Source organism: Sciurus carolinensis, chromosome 9 (assembly GCF_902686445.1).
Source record: "Sciurus carolinensis chromosome 9, mSciCar1.2, whole genome shotgun sequence".
NCBI classification, from domain to species: Eukaryota; Metazoa; Chordata; class Mammalia; order Rodentia; family Sciuridae; genus Sciurus; species Sciurus carolinensis.
In genome coordinates, this window is record NC_062221.1 from 126929724 (window position 1) to 126949961 (window position 20238).

General features: G+C 38.1%; 1 protein-coding gene across 3 annotated transcripts in view; it reads left to right on the plus strand.

The window, feature by feature from the left end:
- The window catches only part of Bach1 (BTB domain and CNC homolog 1), a 41827-nt gene extending 25301 nt beyond the window's left edge, over positions 1-16526 (plus strand). For 2 of the 3 annotated variants that reach the window (XM_047564386.1, XM_047564387.1), the window contains exons 4-5: positions 766-972; positions 12475-16526. In XM_047564386.1, the coding sequence (XP_047420342.1) occupies positions 766-972; positions 12475-12900 (633 nt within the window). In that variant the 3' untranslated portion in view covers positions 12901-16526. Of the gene's footprint in view, positions 1-765; positions 973-1638; positions 2350-12474 lie in introns of those variants that run through there. The other variant, XM_047564388.1, reaches the window with a different exon arrangement.
- Positions 16527-20238: the final 3712 nt, after the last annotated feature.

Below are 20238 nucleotides of genomic sequence, written 5' to 3' on the forward strand. Positions count from 1 at the left end.
AGGTTCTTGAGTAGGTAGGGTTACAGGCATGCACCTCTGGGCCTGGGTCTTAAGAATTTTAACTTTTTGTATAACTAATATCTGTAGGTTTGAGAGACAACCTAAGTAGGTTGCCAGCCTAGCTTACTAATGTTCCATTTGTATTTTTGATGATCTAACTAGATTCCCACAATTTTGTTATTTAAAAGAAAAAGTTATTTTCTGTCTACAAATGTAAGTAGGTTGAAAATGACTTTAAAATATTCATAAGGTTTTTTTCCTAACCTTTTCCTCGTTGGCAAGTAAAATGTGTAGCTCTTAAAATGTGTTGTACAAAGGTACCATTTTCTTGATAGACAAACATTTTCGAAGTACTTTATCAAGATTGTTAGCATAATTACACCAATATTAAATAAGTGCATAAGTATTCAGAGAATAGACTTTATTTTTGAGTTGAGAAACTTATTGAAAATGTTAGAAAAGGGTTTTAAGAAATCTGTAGTAAATAAATTCTATTTTTCCATTTTAAATATGGTAGTATTTGTGTTAATATGTCTGATTTGCTGAAAAAATATTAACTTTTGTCTTCTGAACCCTCTCTCAAATAGGCTAAAAATACCAATTAAAACTTTAGTTTTTATTATAATGGATTGTATAGAATTGGGAACAGAGACTTTTTTTTTTATATCTTAAGCTCTCTAGAAAAAAATATATATATTTTCACCTTCTCAGATACAATTTAATTACAAAATACAGCAAGTCACTAATATTTATTTCACATTCTAGGTAAAACTGCCCTTTAATGCACAACGAATAATTTCACTCTCTCGAAATGATTTTCAATCCTTGTTGAAAATGCACAAACTGACCCCAGAGCAGCTGGATTGTATCCATGACATTCGGAGAAGAAGTAAAAACAGAATTGCTGCACAGCGCTGTCGCAAGAGAAAACTTGACTGTATACAGAATCTTGAATCAGAAATTGAGAAACTGGTAAGTATATGAGTTTGTCATTATTATTTAAATTCCAACTCTTTTTTATAGAGGAAATTGCTGTTTAAATTCCTAGGTAAGACTTAATGCTCAATTTATATGAAATTTAAAATGTACCAGTTACCATTTTAAGAAAGATTATATGGCATTTCAGAAAGATTAGGAAATGAAAATATGCAGGAGGGTTTTCATTGACTGTTTTAGTTATATAAGTATTCCACATTTTTAGCTTGCTATCATATGCTCTGTAAGTTGGAAACTACTTCTGAGTACTTCTTTAAAACAAAGATTTTTAAGGTAAGAACAATTTTATTATCTTCCTAATTCTTAATGGTTAAGTAAAGATTAAAGTAATTTTATAGTACTTTTATCTCTCTGTGATATATTTAGCATCTGTTAAAGCTCTTGTTCCAGTTGGGTGGTTTAAATGAACAGTAGACCTGAATTACTTGTTTTGGTTGATACCAATCACAAGCAGACCAACCAGTCTCTCTCATTCAGGGGTAAAATTCTGATATGTTATGGTAATATGAATAGAAAATATTAAATCTGATGAGATTCTAAGTGAGAAGAGTGCTTGTTTGTTTAATCTGATTTTCTATTCCAGCATTAAGACACAGATCAACTGGGAAACATTAATTTTGCTCCTGGTTCTGTTTTCCCTAGTGGTTGGTAGAAGGGAGCAACATGTGAGTGGACAGCTGTGACAGTGCAGGCCAGCAGAGGAAGAAAGTGTGGGCAGAGCTGCAGGGAAACAGCCCAAACGCAGTGGGAACATTCCTCGAATACTCAGTTTTGTGTTCTTTGTTAATTATTGGTGAACATTTAATGTTGTGATTGTAACAAGTCTTCAAGCATGAAGCTATGAATGGCAATTAAATGGTACAGTTTAGGAAAAATACCTTTATATGCCTTCAAGAAGAGTTGAAAAATAGAATTTTATTATGTATGTATTATGCATTTAATTTAATTAGGCAAAGTGATGCAGTGTGTACAGAGACACAGGGGAGACCAGCTGTTTTACCAACGTGGGCGTGAAAGATATTTTAACAAACCCAATGTGATATTGCTGAATAATTAACGCTAGGACCAAAGAAGTGTTACACATTCCGTAAAACTTAGTACATTGGGAGTGTCAGTCATACCCTTAAACATGAGTATTTTTTCCTTTTGTCTAACTTTGAATTAAACACCTGTCTTTAGATGAAGCATAGCAATTTTATAGTTGTTGTTCTGTACTGAATTATAGAGATGCTTTTTATATTGTTGGCTTATGGGGAGCTATTTGAAATTGACATAAGATTTTACTGCTAGAGTTCTTAGTTCTGCTTCTTGTAGTTCTCTTTCCCTTCAACTAGTTTTAATTTGTAGATGTCAGAACTTTTCCAGTTTTCTTACTCTCTTAAAAATAAACAAAAGTAAAGACAAAACAAGACAGACTGAGTTTTGTTTCTTCAGTAACTTTATTTTATACTTAGATATTAAGCAGGTATGTGCAAGGATAGCAGTTAGTCTTTAGAACTACTCTGTTTCCTCTCAAAGATCTCATTTTTATTTTTTGATTGGAGGCAGACTTTGGAAGGGAGACTTTGGGTTGATTTCTTTTTTTAAATAGACCCCAGCTATCTAAGGTAAAGAGGTCTTGCTTCCTTTGGGCTTTCTACCCACTCTGCCTGCTGCTGCAGAGATCGACAGGAGGTACAGTGGTTAACAGCATGGAGCTCTCACGTAGTGCCTTTGGTTAGGCACTTAGTTTCTTATCTGTAAATGGGACGATGTTACTTCCTACTTGATAAAGAAGGTGCTCATTTATGAAGGTTAGATGAGTTATATACGTGAAGAACTTTTTACACATTCCTTATTCATCAGTATTCAGTTTTCAATAATTCGCTTCCTTCCTAATGTCTTTACCTAAATGTTAAACTGGTTTGGACCTTACCCATACACTAGTTCTCATCCTAACAAGAGTTCCTGCATTTGGTCAATAAAATAAGGACGGGTTATTCTCAAAAGTAATGGTTCTCTCCTCAGTTTTGATAAAATTCAAAATCTTGGCAACTGCTTCTCCGTCCTCCCTCAGAGTGGTCTGTGCACCTCAGTGTGTGGGAAGAGGGGCTGCTGCACCCCTCCTGAATGACTTTGCTCACCTCCGGGGACCAGTTCAGACAGAGGCTACACTTTAATCAGTTCTGAATTCTCAAGGAGGAATTGGAGCAGCTAATTGGCTTAATTAGGTACAGGTGTCCTCCTCTGTGACTGGCGAGCAGGGACAAAGCAGCGGAATAGCGAAGAGCCCTCCTCTCTGGACTGCAGAGCAGGCAGCCCGACAAATGCACGGCACCTGCAGCGTGGTGCGCTCTCTGGCTGTTTCCAGAGGACCCCGGAGTCATGCTGGCATTTGTGTATGGAGTGACTTGCTGTGTGTTTCAGCTTTCCTGAACTCTCTTACTCAGTCCTTCACACTACTCGGTTCTAGTGATTCTTACCAGCAAACTCCATTGCATTTCTGTCCTGCTAGATGTCTTTCTCAGACAAAAACAAGTTCCTATTGTGTAGCGAATGCATAGTTGAAGAGGATGAGAGGGAAAATAACACAACAGGAGAAGAGACCCCCCCAGGGAAACCACAATGAAGAGTTTAGCAGAAGCTTTGCAGACCTCAACAAGCTCCTTTAAAAGCTTGAAAACATGGCCACAGGAAGGTTTTCGTTAGTAGTGGGAAATGCTCATGGTGCGTTATCTGCCTACAAGCAAATAAATCCATGAAGAAAAACAGAAATGAAGCTAAGCACCATGAACATGTTTGTGAAGAGCGGGACCCGCTCCATAGGCGCCTCAGACGGGTCCTTCAGGAGGTGTCCAGAGGAAGGCGTAGCTGTCATGGAGGACACACCTCTCTACGGGCTGTTGCCCCTGTAGACCTACCAGTGGGATAGAATGTGGAGGCAGAAGACTGTAATACGGACAGTTCTGAACCACATGCAGCCCTGGGCTCATGTGTGTCTTAGTTTTGAACAAAAACATTTAAAAGTTGTTTAAAAAAATTAATAGAAAAGAGTTTCTAGAAAAAGGGCATTAAGAAAGAAGATACTTTCATATAGCTGCCCAGTGTGTTTCTTTCTTAAGCTAAATGTTATTACAAAAGAATCAAAAAGTAAAAAACATATATATAATATATATATAGTGTATAAAGTAAAAAACTTATAGTGAGCCAAGGTTAATTTGCTTTGAAAGAAAGAAAGCAATATTTTGTCAACTTAGCATGCCCTAATTCTGTAGTGACCACCTTCTCCTGGGCCTTCACACTCACCACCGCTTACCTGCCCACCCACAGCAGCGTCTAGTCCTGCAAGCTGCAGTCATGGTAATGGCCCTGTATGGGTGTACCATTTTAAAAACTTTTATACCATATTTTTACTGTACCTTTTCTATGTTTGGGTACATGTAGATACACACATACCTACAGTATGTTACAGTTGTCAACAGTAGTACAGTGACATGCCGCGTGGGTTCCTTGCCTCCTGAGCAACAGGCAGTGCCTTAGAGCTTGGGTGTGGCATGGCCTGTGCCTCCTGGGTTTGTTAGGTGTGCTCCATGATGCTCCATGATGCGTCTGTGCAATGACATGCTGGCCAGCCGCTTGTTTCTTAGCACACATCCCCATTAGGCAGCACGTGGCTCTTCCTACCATAAGAAGTTCACTTGGACCCTGTTAAGGGTTACGTTATGGATATTGTCGTTTGTAAAGAGAGGAGAACCAGGAGGAATTAGAGCCACAGTTTTGTCCTTAGTAGCCTGGAGAGTTTGGAAGATGGAGGAATGTGAACAGGTATATTTATTTATATATATGTATATATTTAATGTTCTTGAGCATTGAGATACTACTTTTTTTTTTTTGGTAGTATGGCATGTGGACTAATCAGTGTTCCCAGTATTCATAGTCTGGATAGATTTTTAGCAAATTTATTTAAGGGCAATTGCTTGTTTCAAAATTAAACATTCATTTGCATATATCCAGTGATTGATTGGATTAAACATAAATTAATTCACAATATTTATTACTTTGTCATGATAATATTCAGGCAGCCCCACATGGTAGGTATGGTCTTTAGCTATTGGTGATTTTTTTTCTTAGGAAGAACCCTTACAAGTTTTTAGTTGGTCCTGAGAGTAATAGGATAATAGACTAGATAGATTAGCACATGAAAAAAAGTATTTTGGTTATAAGAGAATAATCATTGAGAGATGTATGCGAAGTGCATCAGGCATAAAGGACACTTTCCTAGTCTGAAAAATTTTGCTGGGAAAGTCAAAGGGAGATGTCGGTTTCCATTCAAAAAGTAAGTTTGTTTCTCAACAGGATGTTCTGTCACTTTCTAATGAATCTTTGAAGAAAAGACATATACTTACTTGGTAGGTAAATTAATGTTGACTTGAATATTTACTTTTAATTTTATAGGCTGTTGGGGGTTCGACATTAATTCAGCGTTGTTTCACTGTAAGGGTTGAATATGCATAATATACAAACCAATAGCACAACTTTTTTAACTGATAAACATAAGGTCTTTGAACAGAATTGAATCATTTGACTTCTGTTAATGTGTTTGACTTATGAAGCCCTTGTCTATGTAGGATTCTTCACAAGATTTAAGTTTATTCTTTTCTGGAAGATTAATTCAGAAGTTAGAATATATATGTTTCTATAACCGTTTTGGTATCAATCAAGGGTAATCCTGAGGTGAAGAGAATCTTCTTGCCTTTTTAAAGAAAAGGAAATATTAATTACCAAAATGTATTTCTCTTAGCATCAGATATTGTTGATTGGTGCCAACTTATAAATGATCATAAATCAGAATAATCACAAATGCTCAGGGTTGTGGTGTCCAGATACCATTTTGTTTCTTCACCTTTGTTGTGATGGACTGGGACTGAAGCACCCTCATCTGTCTTTAGTGTGGTTCACACGTGTTGGAGATGGCATTCAACCAAAAATAAACCTGTTCTGTTTATACCAGTCGTATTTTATTGGCTGTTCTACTAAAACACACCTCTGAAGGCCCTTCTGGAACATGCCCTGTCACTCTCTGGGGCCTCTGAGTGGCACTTCTTTTTTTTTTTTTTTTAATTCTAAATAGTTATTATATACAACAGTAGAATGCATTTTGACATGATACATAAACAGTATAACTTCTCATTTTTCTGGGTGTACGTGCTATAGTATTTATGTGTGGCACTTCTTGAATGCCATCTGTGTACCAGGGCATCAGAGTCCGTTGGGGGCTCCCCTTAAAGACACACATTCCTTTGCCCCATCCCACACCTGTGCCAGGGCCCAGGTACACGTGTTTCATAGCAGTCTCCAAGGTGTAGGTAATGTGCATTGACCTTTGTACTAGAGCACTGAGGCTTTCGATTCCAAACAGGTAGAAAACTTGCCCTGCCTGGGAAATGGTTTCATATCTAGGACCCACATTCCCCCAGTGGTAATAAGATGATAAGAATATCTGTCTATCCCAGGGTTCATACAAGGATCAAATGAGATTGAGGATGGAAAGCTTTTTGTACTGCTCAGCACATGTTCAGGGCTCAATAAATATTAGTGGTATTTTAAATTCTAGTGATCCTGTATTTTTGTACGTTATCTACATGTTAAATGTTCTGCTGAGTACCAAGAACTCGAGGGTGAGTAGTGGAACACTGTGCAGCCCTCACTTACAGTCTCATAGGAGCCAGATTTATGTGTTCATTCTTTCTTAAGCTTCATCTCTATTCCTCATCCCTGGCACCCCATCTAAAAATTTTAAGCTTACAGAGAAGTTAATGAATGGTACAGTAAACAACCCATACTATCCATTTGGCTGCTCAGTCCTGGACTATTTGCCCCTCTGTCTCTCTTTCTCTTTGGTACTGGGGGTTGAACCCAGGGACCCTTTACCATTGAGCTACATCCCCATCCCCTCTTATTTTTTGTTTTGAGATAAGGTCTCGCTAAGTTGCTTATGGCCTCAGCCTCCTGAGTCACTGGGATTATAGGCGTGTGCCACGGTGCCCAGCTCCAAGATGTCTTTCATAGGTACTTTTTTGAAGACCTAGGTAGGATTTCTCATATCCATAGCTTTAGCTCATTCTTCCATTCTTTTATTTTATGCATACTGGAAGTGCTTTGAGTTATGGAGATGGAACACGTGTGTCGCCTGGGAGGCACTTCGTCTGGGTGTCCAACCCAGGCAGGTGGGAATTCCTAGTTTCTTCATATCTAAGTTCCATTTTTGCCCTTGTAATTTCCCAGTGGTGGATGAAATGACACATGGGCACTTGGTGAGTATCACCTTCCCTGGTGCTCCTGCCTCATTTGGTTTTCAGTGTGCGTTGATGGTCTTTACAGTGGGGATTATGAAGTAGTGATTTTTTCTGATTCTTTAACTTCATTTACATTTATTGGTTGACATTCCTTTTTAAATTAAAGTTTCTTGACCTCTTCCCTTTCCTGATGCTCTGTACTTCCATCATGAACTCGTGGATTAATTTTTTCTAACCGTTAGCATTAATAGTAATCATAAGTCTTTCTGGTGTTGCATTTTTATGTTCTTTCTTGCTGCGGAGGGTCCCTTCAGGCCATCTGTTGTCCTTCTGACATGACCCCATTAGAGCTTCTATGCTGTCTAGCACATTGTTATAGGCTTACCTTTTCTCTCTCCTGTCCCAAGATTTGGAATCATTCATTTCTCCAAAACACCCTAGCTTTTATTTTTGAGTTAGGTATTGGACTTTGGAAAGCATACTGGCTGCTGACGTGAGTGTTGCTCCTTATGGCCCTTTTTAAGTGGACAAGGCTGGGAAATATGTGTACCTGTGAGTGTGTAAAATTACGAGTGTATATCGTTTGACATATGTCTGTATACAAGCTTCAGTCAGAAAGTGAAACAAACAGCCAGGCACTGGGATGCACGCCTGTAATCCCAGCGGCTGAAGGAGGCTGAGATAGGAGGATCTTGAGTTCAAAGCCACCTCAGCTAAAGCAGAGTGCTAAGCTACTAAGTGACACCCTGTCTCAGTGAAATACAAAAAAGGGGTAAGGATGTGGCTCAGTGGTTGAGTGCCCCTGAGTTCAATCCCAGGTACCCACTCCTCAAAAAAAGAAAAAAGAAAGTAGAACATGCATTAAAGTTGTGAGTTCATATAGCTAGGTACAATCCAGATTTAGAGTATAAAACTTTCGTCTACTTCTTTCGTGTATTTGTATTTTGTTTGTCTCATTGTTTGCAGAGAAAATCTTGGTTCCAATTATATTAATATAAAGATACATATAAAAGTCACAAAATCTTAGTCAATATTGTTGTTAACAATGATTTGAGTAAAATATGAGATTTATTTCCCTTTTTCTTAAATATATTATAAAACATGAAGGTTTAAAGTTATCTGAATTTTGTCTGTTATCAATTTGATATATCATTAATTTGTTTATATTAGTAGGACTTTTTGTATTTTTATTTAAGCTCAATTTGGGTTTTTTTTTTTGCTTTTTATGAGAACAGTAGCGATAGTTTTTTATATTTTTAAAAAAATATTTAAAAATAATTTTTTATACATGTATATAGGGTGATAATGTCTGTCTCATTCTACCATTCTTCCCATCCCTGCCGCCCCACCCCATCCCCTCACTTCCCACTGCATAATCCAAAGTTCCTTCATTTTTCCTTACACCACCCCCCACTATGGATCAGCATCTACTTATCAGGGAAAGAGTCAGCCTTTGTTTTTTTGGGATTGGCTTATTTCACTTAGCATGATATTCTCCAATTCCATCCACTTACTGGCAAATGCCATAATTTAATTTCTCTTTATGGCTGAGCAGTATTCTATTGTGTATATGTACCACATTTTCTTTATCCATTCATCTGTTGAAGGGCATCTAGGTTGGTTCCTTAGTTTAGGTATTGTGAATTGAGCTGCTATAAACATTGATGTGGCTGCATCATTGTAGTATGCTGATTTTAAGTACCTTTGGGTATAAACCAAGGCGTGGGATAGCTGGATCAAATGGTGATTCCATTCAAAGTTTTCTTAGGAATCTCTATACTGTTAAACTTAATTTTGAATATGTATATTTATATGGTTCAAAGTTAAAACTTTTAAAAAAGGCATACTGCAGAGTCCTGATCTCCTCCTCTACCTATTCTCTGTTTTCCTGTATACCTCCTTCCTACAAGTGAATATTTTCATCTGTTTCTGGATATCCCTCCATATTTCTTTTTCTAGAAGCATGTTAATATTTCATGTGTATTCTTATTATCCTTTCTGCACATTTTATGACACACTATTGTATCTTTGCACTTCAAACGTGTTTCTAGGGAACATGTTTTTAGTTCAGAGAGGTTGTCTGTCTTGTACAGCTTTGTTACACTCCCTCACGGCTGCAGGACACGTGTTCAGACTAGTCTCCTCATGGCAGACATTTGGGGTGCTGAGTGAATTACTTCATGGGCCCTTTTTTCATGTTTAGAGAAATGGTACATTTAGGACAGATTTCTAGAAGTGGACTGTTGGACTGAGGGCAGATGCACATGTAACACTGTTGGACATTAGCAAATTCCCCTCTTCAGTGGTCCCATTTTGCTTTGCTCCAGCAGTGTGCATCTGCCAGCTCACGGCCTTGGCCAAGAGTTTGTTAGCTTTTGGTTGTCCCCCTCCCCCACCCCAACATATGGAAAGAATTGGTATCTCATGGTAGTTTTATTTTCTCTCTCTTATGAGTAGAATTGAGCATTTCTGTTCATGTTTTCAAGGACCGTTTCTCTGAATTATTTTTTCAGGAGTTTTATATCATAAGGAACCATAAGTGACTGTTTTCTAGCTGTCAGAATTGTCATTGTTGTCTGGCTCTTCTGGTGCCAAATTCTTATGCTTCATTTCTTTATTGGGTGAGTTATATTTAGAATTAAAAAAAAAAAAAACCCTTCCTATAGTTGAATGAAATCATACATAGCTGTTAAAAGAGGGACCTAGATAATAATGTTGTTTTTTTGGCATAAAGTAGTATTGGTGCCAAAAGTTACGTTTTTTTGGCATAAAGTAGTATTGGTGCCAAAATACTAGTTTTATTCATTGTTTTTGGTAGATCTGTGATTAAAAGTACAGTATCACAAACTTAGGATTTCTGTAATTGCTTTATAAGAAAATTTAAATATATTGTAGAAATAAATACTAGACGCTGATAGTACGTTGGGGAGGTGTCTTTTGTAATGATGTCATTATGTGATTAAACTGGATTATGTTTATTCATTTAACTCAGTTATTAATACGACTATCATAGTAAATTTGTTTTAAAGTTAAAGTGAAATGGAGACATCAGCTAATTGCCTAGAAAGAACTGTGTCAGAGTTAGCTTGAATTTTGAAGTACAGTGGAACAGAGGGGAACATTTAATTTATGGGAGTAACCGTGGTAGAGTTCCAGTATTGTACCTGTTTGTTAGGTTGGTGTGAAGAAGCAAGCTGTCCTGTATGGCGTGTACTTAACAAATGATGTCATCCCTTATTTAGTGGTGTAGGAGGGGTAAAAATATTTAAAGATCATATGGATATTTATAAGAAAATGCAGAAATTATAAGGTATTCATAATCCTCATAGCATGTGCAGGTTAATAAGTAATTCTTAGTTACAGGGAAGAGCTCAGATACTCATTTTGCTCAACTATGTTTAGCAGTTGAAATTTTGTCTATTGCCGTTTAAAATAGGTTCATCCTTGGCTATGACTAGAGAAAGGTATTTCTCACTTTCTTGTATGAACTTTGCTTCTATCCTCATTTGAATTAGCTTCTGAGAGGCCATAAAAAACAAGGGTACAAATTGCATCAAATGTTTCCTTCTCAGGACATGTGGTAGTAGGGACTGTTCTTGCCTTCTCAGCACCTGCAGATTATCTGACAGATTGATTTTATAACTGACAAATGCTGCATAAGAAAAAGTTAACTAGCTGAACCCTGATCTTGATTACATATATACACAGAGACACACCCGACTCTTTCTTGACCTCTATTTTTGTTTTTGAATTAAAGCTATTTTATATGAATCTGAAATACTTTGCAATATAAAAATTTAGTTGTTTGTATTCATTGCCTATCTTAAAATTATTAGATGGCCTTAAAATATTTTTTTAAAACTACCAAAAATTGGATTCTCAAATAATTTTGTAGGATTTTTTAGATATAAAACTCTCATTATCATTATCATCTTTTTTTGTGGTATTGGAGATTGAACCCCCAGGGCCAGTGCACACGCTAGGCAAGCGTTCTACCACTGAGCTACATCCCCAGCCCCTAAAAATCTTAGCAGTACTTTTGTATAAAGCAAAAGTTCTTAATACTATTTTGGTTATTTTTTGAGCCAGAAGAGTCTCTAAGGATGACAGTTATAGATTAGCACTATGAAATAACCCATCTTTCATGTTAATTGGCAGTGCCAACTCTCCAGAACTTGTCAGCAAGCAAAAAGAAGCTGAACATGTCCTGGTTTTTTCAAGAAAGTTGTCGTAAATTTATCACAAGGGAAACCTTTCACCTTCTATCAACATTTATTTACTCTAACCTTATAAACAGCTTGATTATTAGGTCTCCTAGCTTACAACAGATTAGCAGCAATAAAATGGTAGAATAGTAAGGACCAGGTGGGATGAGGATAGAAAAAGACATGCTATCAGCAGTGGTAAGTGACATGGACAGAAGGGCGGGAAACAGAACTTTTGGAAAAGTCCTACAGTAGATTTTTATAGGGGTAAGATTGTTTAAAAATTATAATAACAATTAATAAGCACAGAATTACTCTTTCCAAGTTCTTAACACTTTAGAATTTACCCCCTACTTTTCTTTTCATGCTGTGGACATGCAAAACTGTTAGTCCTATTTATTAAATGGGTTTTAAATCAAAAGTCATTATATGGATTATTTACTGAGATTGCATGTTTAAAAACATCTTTTATAATATCTGACATAAATCAGCTGCTCAAAAAGGCAGTCATCACTTCAATCTTGGTGTCTCCTTAGTTAAGCACTGTAGGCTGTACTTGGGCTGTTTTGTTCTTTATTGTAGTCTGTTTATCTGCAGATGTGCAATGTTCAAATGCAAACAGCTTTGAAAACTGCAAGTGTGTTACAAACTCTTGACCCAAAATTCACCTACATTGATAACATGGAGTTTTTCCCCTACTTTGTGCATTGTTTGGTATTTCACTGTTTTGTTTAAAAATATAAAGCGGTTTGATAGTGGAGCACTGCCCCAAATCAGCTGAAGGAATTATGTGTATGCCCACACTGTCTTTCTAAAATTTGAAAAATTCTGAATTCTAAGATAGGTCTGACTCAAGAGATTCAGTACTGTTGGCGTTTAACATGTTTTGAAAAGGAAAATTCCCTGTCATCTTATTTAATAACTCGCATGTTCATTGTGGTAGAGTTTTTGCTTGAGCTAATAAACCTCATTCATGGTTTTCTCTTTTCCCTTCACAGCAAAATGAGAAGGAGAGCTTGCTGAAGGAGAGAGATCACATTTTGTCCACTCTGGGTGAGACAAAGCAGAACCTGACTGGGCTTTGCCAGAAAGTCTGTAAAGAAGCAGCTCTGAGTCAAGAGCAAATACAGATCCTCGCCAAGTACTCAGCATCTGATTGCCCACTTTCGTTTTTAATTTCTGAAAAAGGAAAAAGTACTCCTGATGGGGAACTCTCGTTACCATCAGTTTTCAGTCTATCTGGTGGGCCTCTAACTGCGCTGCCTCCCGATGGGAGAGGAAGCAGCGAGGCCAGCTATGTCCGGGGACAGGAGTCCACTTCCACCACAGCCTCTGAGCCAGCCGGGCTGGTGGAGCAGAGGCAGAGTGGCGGGATCTCTGACTTCTGTCAGCAGATGACTGATAAATGCACTACTGATGAGTAAACTTGGATTCCCTTCTTCCAGCCCAGCAGATTTTCTACTGACGTTTGGCATTGTCTTGAAAGCCTAATAAGGCCATCCCTTACTTACTGTGTTCTCCCCTGCTAGCTTTCTGTTCAGGAAATTTCTCTCCAGTCAACCCTGATTTCTCCTTGATTTCCATAAGACACAGAAGTGATTTGTTTTCCAGATACTGAAAAAAACCACATGTGAAAATGCAGTAAGCCTTTAAAGCTTGCATTTTAAAGAATAAAATAACTTCCCAGTATTCAAAACGACTATGAGAACGAAAACTACAGCATGTCCAACAGTCTAACAGCTTAAAACATCTCCAGACAGCTCCTGCTGAAGAAGCAGCCTGCAGAGCTTTAATAACTGACCTTTTTGCAATGTACTGGTTTAAAGAAAATACCTCCCCAAGCAATGCTAATCAGAGTTCCAGTCCACGTAGCAGGAGGGTGTCGGTGTGGGGAATGTTTGTGTAGAGCTGCAGGTGTGAAAAGTAAGTCCTCTTGCCGAATCCCAGAACTTTCCTCCACGCCCCCTGCCAGAACCAAGGGACTTCTAAGGAGGATCGAGAAGCAGGCAGGAGTTGACATCAGGTGGGGGCTTCTGCTCCTCCATGTTATTGACTATAGAATTTCTGGCTGCACTGCAGTAGTAGATAAGTGTCATTTTCCCTCTTTTCCCCTCTAAAGTATCTTCACCATCTGAGCCCATTGTGAAATTTCTGTTTCCTGATGTTGTTACCCCTTGGCAGGAGAGCCAGGACTCAGGGTGTCATGGCCTGAGTGAGTGCACTGGCAGCCAGAACTCGGACCCCCAGGATCCAGGGGAGCGTGCCAAAATACAAGACCGTTCACTCTTCTGCCCTAAGTCACAGATGCCGGGAAAGCAGGCATTGCAGTCGGTTGGGGATTGCCTGCATTTACCCGGAGTGCAATTCATTTTTCATCCTATTTTTAAAGTCCTATGGTGTACTTCTAAAAAGCATTATTGTAGTTAACAGTGTGTCTACAACTCCGCAGGTTTGTGAAAAAGGATGAAACTTGATCTTGTTTGTTTATGGGTTTGCATTTGGGAACCAGGTTTATTTCTACTTTCTTTCCCTATTTTGATGTGTTATAAAGGCACACAGATCATTATTCTCAGGCATTTTAAAAATCGATCTTTGTGTCTGTCTGATCCTATTATAAGATGTGTTTGTAATCTAAGTACCTATCCCATAACATATTACAGTGCTGCTTAACCATTCTGGAATTGCAGATTTGAGAGTCAGATGCAAGGTATAGACCTCAATAATTAAAAAAGAAAATATACAGGTTTAGCATCCTTAATTGAGAATCCAAAATGCTCCAAAATCTAAAACTGTTTGAGTGTTGACTTGATGCTGTAGAAAAATTCCACACCTGATCTCATGTAATTGGTAGCACTCAAAACATGAGCACACAAAGAATATTATTTTAAAAAATAACAATAGGCCATGATGTATATGAAACAAATAAAATTTTGTCTTTAGACTTAAATCCTGTCCCCAAGATATCTCATTATATCTATATATATGTACATATACATACATACATATATATATGTGTATATATATATACATCTCTTCAAATATTCTAAAAGTTTAAAAAACAGTGTCTGAAATCTGTCACACTCTAGTCCCAGTCATTTCAGATAATGAATACGCAACCTGTATCCACATTTGTACAAATATTTTGCAGAAGCCAGTTTCCAAGGGTGAAAAGTAGTTTATTTGAAATGGAAAGTACTTTATTTCATCCTGTCAGTTGACTTGAAAATGACACTTCTCGAGCCTGCACCCTCAGTCCAGTGAAGGGCTTGGGTAGCTTTAAAGGGGAGATGACCACCCACTGTGTGTGCATGAAGCAGAAGCAAGTAGGGTGTTAGACCTTGAAAGAATAGGGGGACCAGTCTCAGTATTTCAGAGCAATTTGTTCAACATTATTCGTGTTCATGGGGGATAGGGTATCTTTAGTGTATATTCAGTGTTTTTATGTTATCTCTGTTATTGATATTGACTTGGAAGAGAAAACTAGTTGGGATTGTGTTCTGGAAGCTTTCAAAAGTACACGCGACTTGTTAGGGAGAATGATCTTTCTATGATAATGCATCCCGTCCTATGAAAGAATTGTGTGTGCGTGTGTGTGTGTGTGTGTGTGCGCGCGTACCTGTGTGTATACCTCTGCATGTAGATATTTCTTCGGTATTTGTAATTTTAAATTTCAACTTAGCATATAAAATAATATAAAAACTTTTCTGGTTTACAAAGTGTAAAATCTTATCCAAGCCAATGGAATCCTTGATTTCCTACCTCATTGTACACTCAGCGGTCTGTCCTTCGGTTTGTGCAAATGTCGAATAACCATTTGCTTTAATTGCAACTGTAGATATTTGCTTTGAAAAGTTACTGTTTTATGATAAAATCTAGTTGTCGTCACAGTTTAAATATATAGATTTTAAGGCACTTGGTTTAAATTTCTCTACAGCTATGAAGTTTAGCATTAAGGATTTGTTTTAATGGTATCTGATAATTGGCCAAGTGTAGTGTTTCTTAAATTTAGCCTAACTTTTAATAGCCAGCATGTAATACAAGTAACTACACTACCTCATACCTCCATGATTTTCAAGTTGTATTATAGATGGACAGAAAAGATTTTATCTTTGTCTTTTGGCCGTAAGGTGGGGAAGTTTTCTATATATTGCATAGCATTATACATTTATGCCTACTCTGATGTTAACTTCTAAAGAAGTTTTTTCTAAGAAAATTTGTTTCAAGGAAATTTTTTTTTGAGGCTGCCGAAGACAAATGATAGGATTATGTGTATACAGTGTATGCCTTTTCCTTCATGCAAAATTTTGAAAATGTCGTTTTCATTTTGTATATTGCATATTTACATGATCATTGTTCCTTATTTTATGAACTGGCCTTCTCAGTGCTTGATGATCTTTTAAAAGCTCAGTAAAATCATATTACCTTAAAATTTTTCTTATTTGAATAGCTATAGCAAATAATTGGTTAAATTATTATATTCAAAACAATTGTGGATATAACTTTGGTTCTCCATCTGTATGTTTTATAGCAGTTTAGCTTAATGCTTAATCAATTTTAAATAAGGAATTAAAAGTATTTGATGCAGTAGACAATATAGATTGCATGTGGACATTCAGCCACGTTAACAACTTGGAAAAACAAATGGCAATGTTATAATGAATTCTCAGGTGAACTTTTATCAGTTATGAAACATCTATTTTGAACTTGTAAATATTTTAAATGTTTTATTAAGGCATGTAATAAAACTATTCTTTGAAACCTGTTGGGTAGAATGAAAATTTAAAGCCATATGGTAAAAGATGGCATACTGATTGTAAAATAAACAGAAATAATAACATTGTTGATTTTTTTGTATCTTTCATATTATAATTTTCTAACAATGCAATAAAACCACTAAACTTACATATCCATGTCCTATTAAAACCATGTGTCATTAAAAGTACACTTTCATAGTATTTAATTTACATTTTCTTCTTAATGTGCTTATCTAAATGTAGTAAAACTATGTTAATGAAAAATTAACAGTAAAATAAAATTCTCTAAAATCACTTAATTGAAAAGAGTTGTACATTCCATTCCATTTTCTTACCTTTCATGTTATTTACTAATTTGAGTCTTTTGATCAGCAATCAGAAGTCAGTAAGACTATGGCATTGATAGGAGAGAAATTTTTATTAGTTGACTATCACACCTGAAAAAGATTATCCCAGCACTCAGGTGTTTTAGAAAGTCCAGATTTGAGTCTTGCATCTGATTAACTGAGTTTCAGTCTTTGAATAAAGGGTTTTAAAAAAGGGTTTTATCTGTACCAGTCATTGATTTTTATTTTTATTTTATTTTATTTTTTATTCATTGTACACAGATGGGGTACAACTTTTCATTTCTTTGGTTGTAGATGTAGAGTCACACCATTTGTGTAATCATACATGTACATAGGGTAATGACGTTTATCTCGTTCCTCCATCTTTCCTTCCCCTCTGCCCCATTTCCCTCTACACAATCCATTGTTCGTCCATTCTTCCCTTACCCCCTGCCCCCATTGATTTTTTTTTTAATTTTTAATTTTTTTTTTCAATTTTTTTAGGTTGTAGGTGGACACAATGTCTGTATTTTATTTATTTATATGTGGTGCTGAGGATTGAACCCAGTGTCTCACACATGCTAGGTGAGTGCTCTACCCTAAGCCACAACCCCAGCCCCTGCCAATTGATTTTTAAATACAACCCGCTGAGTCAATCATGTTAGATTCACTCTCTAACGAGGCCCAGAGTTTTCAGTGCTTTTTCTGAAGACCTGGCATGAGGAAGTGTGCTGCTCCTCACATTCTCCAGTTTTCTAGAAGCATGGGACTTAACCATTGTCTCACTGCTCACTAGGGCCGTGGCTGATGACCTGCAGGAGGGAAGTCACAGTTCAGGAGGTGGACCTTCATTCACCCTTCGAGGATGCTTCCCAAGACCAGCCTTGGCTACCACTTCCTGGGGCTGTTAGTGGATGGTAGATACTTAGTGTCTCAGAAGGCTCTGAAATAAATTCAACAAAATACTAGTTAGTTATTTCAAAGACTACTTTGTACCAATGACTGAGAATTAACTCCTTCCTTATATTTGCCATCCATAATTCCCTCCTGCCTTACTCTCCATTTGTCTCAAATCAGAGGTTATTCATTGAGGTTAAGTCCCAACCAGGAAGATTCCCATAAGAAAATGCACGAAAGGTTGTCTGATAATAGTGATATACCAAATTTGAATGGGAATCCCCTCCTTTTATTCAACTTTTTTGGGGGAGGGGTACCAGGGATTGAACCCAGGGGTGCTTAACCACTTGAGCTACATCCCCGCCCTTTTAGTTTTTATATGAGACAGAATCTCACTAGGTTGCTTATAGCCTTGCTAAGTTGCTGAGGCTGACTTTGAACCTGCAATCCTGCCTCAGCCTCCTGAGCCACTGGGATTATAGGAGTGCCCTACAATGTCACGTTCCCTTTTGTTCAATTTTAGGGGCAGGGGAGAGAAAAGCTAAAAAATTAGATCCCTTTGAAAGTTGGGATCCAAAGATACTAGAGTTTATAGGAATTAAATAACTAAATCAAATTATCTTGCCCACATGAGTTCAAAGTTTGAATACTTCATAAACCATATATGTAAAAATGTACCAAATTTCTCATTTGGTCAGTCTCAGCCAGGAGGTTCTGGGTGAGGTTGAGGCTGTTCTGGAGGCTGGCAGTGCAGTTGTCTTTGACTCGTGGCTCCTACAGGGTTCTTGGAGGATGAGGTTCAAGGTGGAGTCTGATGTGCTCACCTTTCAAAGTAGGAAGAGTTATCAGAAAGTTATCACAGCCTGAGCCTCACAACACACTTGTTTTGAAATAAGTCAATTTTCAGGTTTTACATCTGCCAGGAAGCTCTGAAATGGATTCAATTTAATAGATTATCAAAAACTGAAATTTAGCTCCCTCTTTTATTTTCCATTCCTAAATCAAAGGACAGAAACTCAGTGGTATCTGGAAGAAAACAACTGAAAATCTCATTTCCGAGAGATTCTCTTGTCCCGGAACTCACAACCTGTGCTTAGTCTGCATTGGGACAACTCACAGAACTCAATTTTGGTCTTAGGCATTGGTCGTTTCTAGGGGGAAAGACACTATTATTGCATGATGCCTTAATTGACATTTCTTCTACCAATAAGACACTTCTGGCAGCCTGACTGAGGACTGATTCCCTCAGGGGCTTCCAGCCCACCTTCCCATCCGTAGGCACTGTCAGACCTGATGGGTTTTGTAGGCCTGAGAGAGTTGCCTCTTGGGGATGGCTTCCCTGTGTGGATTTAAGTGATCCAAAGTCCACTATGGATGAGCCCCATAGATCCAATGCTGGGGCCTCCACCCTTCCCTCTTAAAGTCTGAATGCTCAGTGGAACTTGGGGCTCACTGGCAGGACTGGTTGAAAGCTTGACCCCTCTGAGCACTCTGTAGTACACGGGAACCCAGCTGCCCTGAAATAGTCGAAAAGCAACACATTTTATTTAATACACCCCTCCCCCCACTATCCCCTAAAACTGCAGTAGTGGTACCTGAGTTCTTCCCCTGTCTAGGTCCACTGCCTCTGGGTTGACTATCTCTTGGAGAGCCAAGGAGCTGCTGATGTTAGGACACCCATTGACTGCTGTCCATAATTTATGCCACATTGTACCCACTTTTAAAGGCCTCTTGCTCTGTCAGGGTGGGGGAGGGGGAATATCTGTCAATTGGCCTTAAAGATTGTAGGTAGTAGATTCCAAAAATTGACAGGCCTCAGGGAAGCCCATACAAGGATATTCTCCACCTATTTTCCTTCCCTCAGCCACAGAGGGTCTTCTATAACTCTGTTCTGGAAATGTAACTTTACCTGGAATAACTGCTCTGATGGCTGGGGATTGACTCGTGTTGAAAGCGGGTGGTACAAATACTGCACAAAGTAATCTTGTGTGTCCATCATTAATACTGAGTCACTTTATGGGCTCTTGGATCCAGACCAGCTTCACTTACCGTAAAGACCCACTGGCCCCTTACAAGTGTCCATGATACACCATGACTGATAAGATTCCCACTCCCTTGGATGTGCTACCTCTCAAGCTCTATTCTGATTTAAGTCTCTACACAATGCCCCCAAATACTGGGTTTCTGAAAATTTCATTCATATTTCTAGATGAATATTCAATATTCCATAGATGAACAACTAGAGAAAGGAAATCGATGGAAAACCAAAATAAAAACCTCAGATGCTAATGAGGAATAGTTTAGAGTAACAGCCTAGGGGCAAACTCATTAGGTAAGTTGACCTTATCAGCTTGCTTTCTGCTTTTGGAGGGAAGTAACTTTTTCCCACCCCTGCTTTCAAGGAAGAGAGATTTTCCTCTAAGCTGCACAGCTCTGCTTATTCTGACTGCACCTACCCTCAGCAATGCGGGGGATGTGGAGGAGCAGAGAGCAGCTGGTGCTATTTGGAGACAATCGTACACTAGGAGGAAGAATGTGCTGGGCAGAAAACCATCAGTTATTCTTCCCAGATTTACCAGTTAGCCAGGGCACTGCACCTCTTCAGGGAAGGAGTGACAAAGAAGGGGTGCTGTCCTTTCAGGGCATAAGGGGGAATGTGACGAGGAATCTTGTGGAGGCAGTGGGTCTGAGGCTTTGAGAAGTTTGCAAGAAGAGAAGCAGCAGGATACCCCCAATGAAAGCCACAAACCTGCCCTTCTATCTTCTCACTCCATCCCTAGAAGGA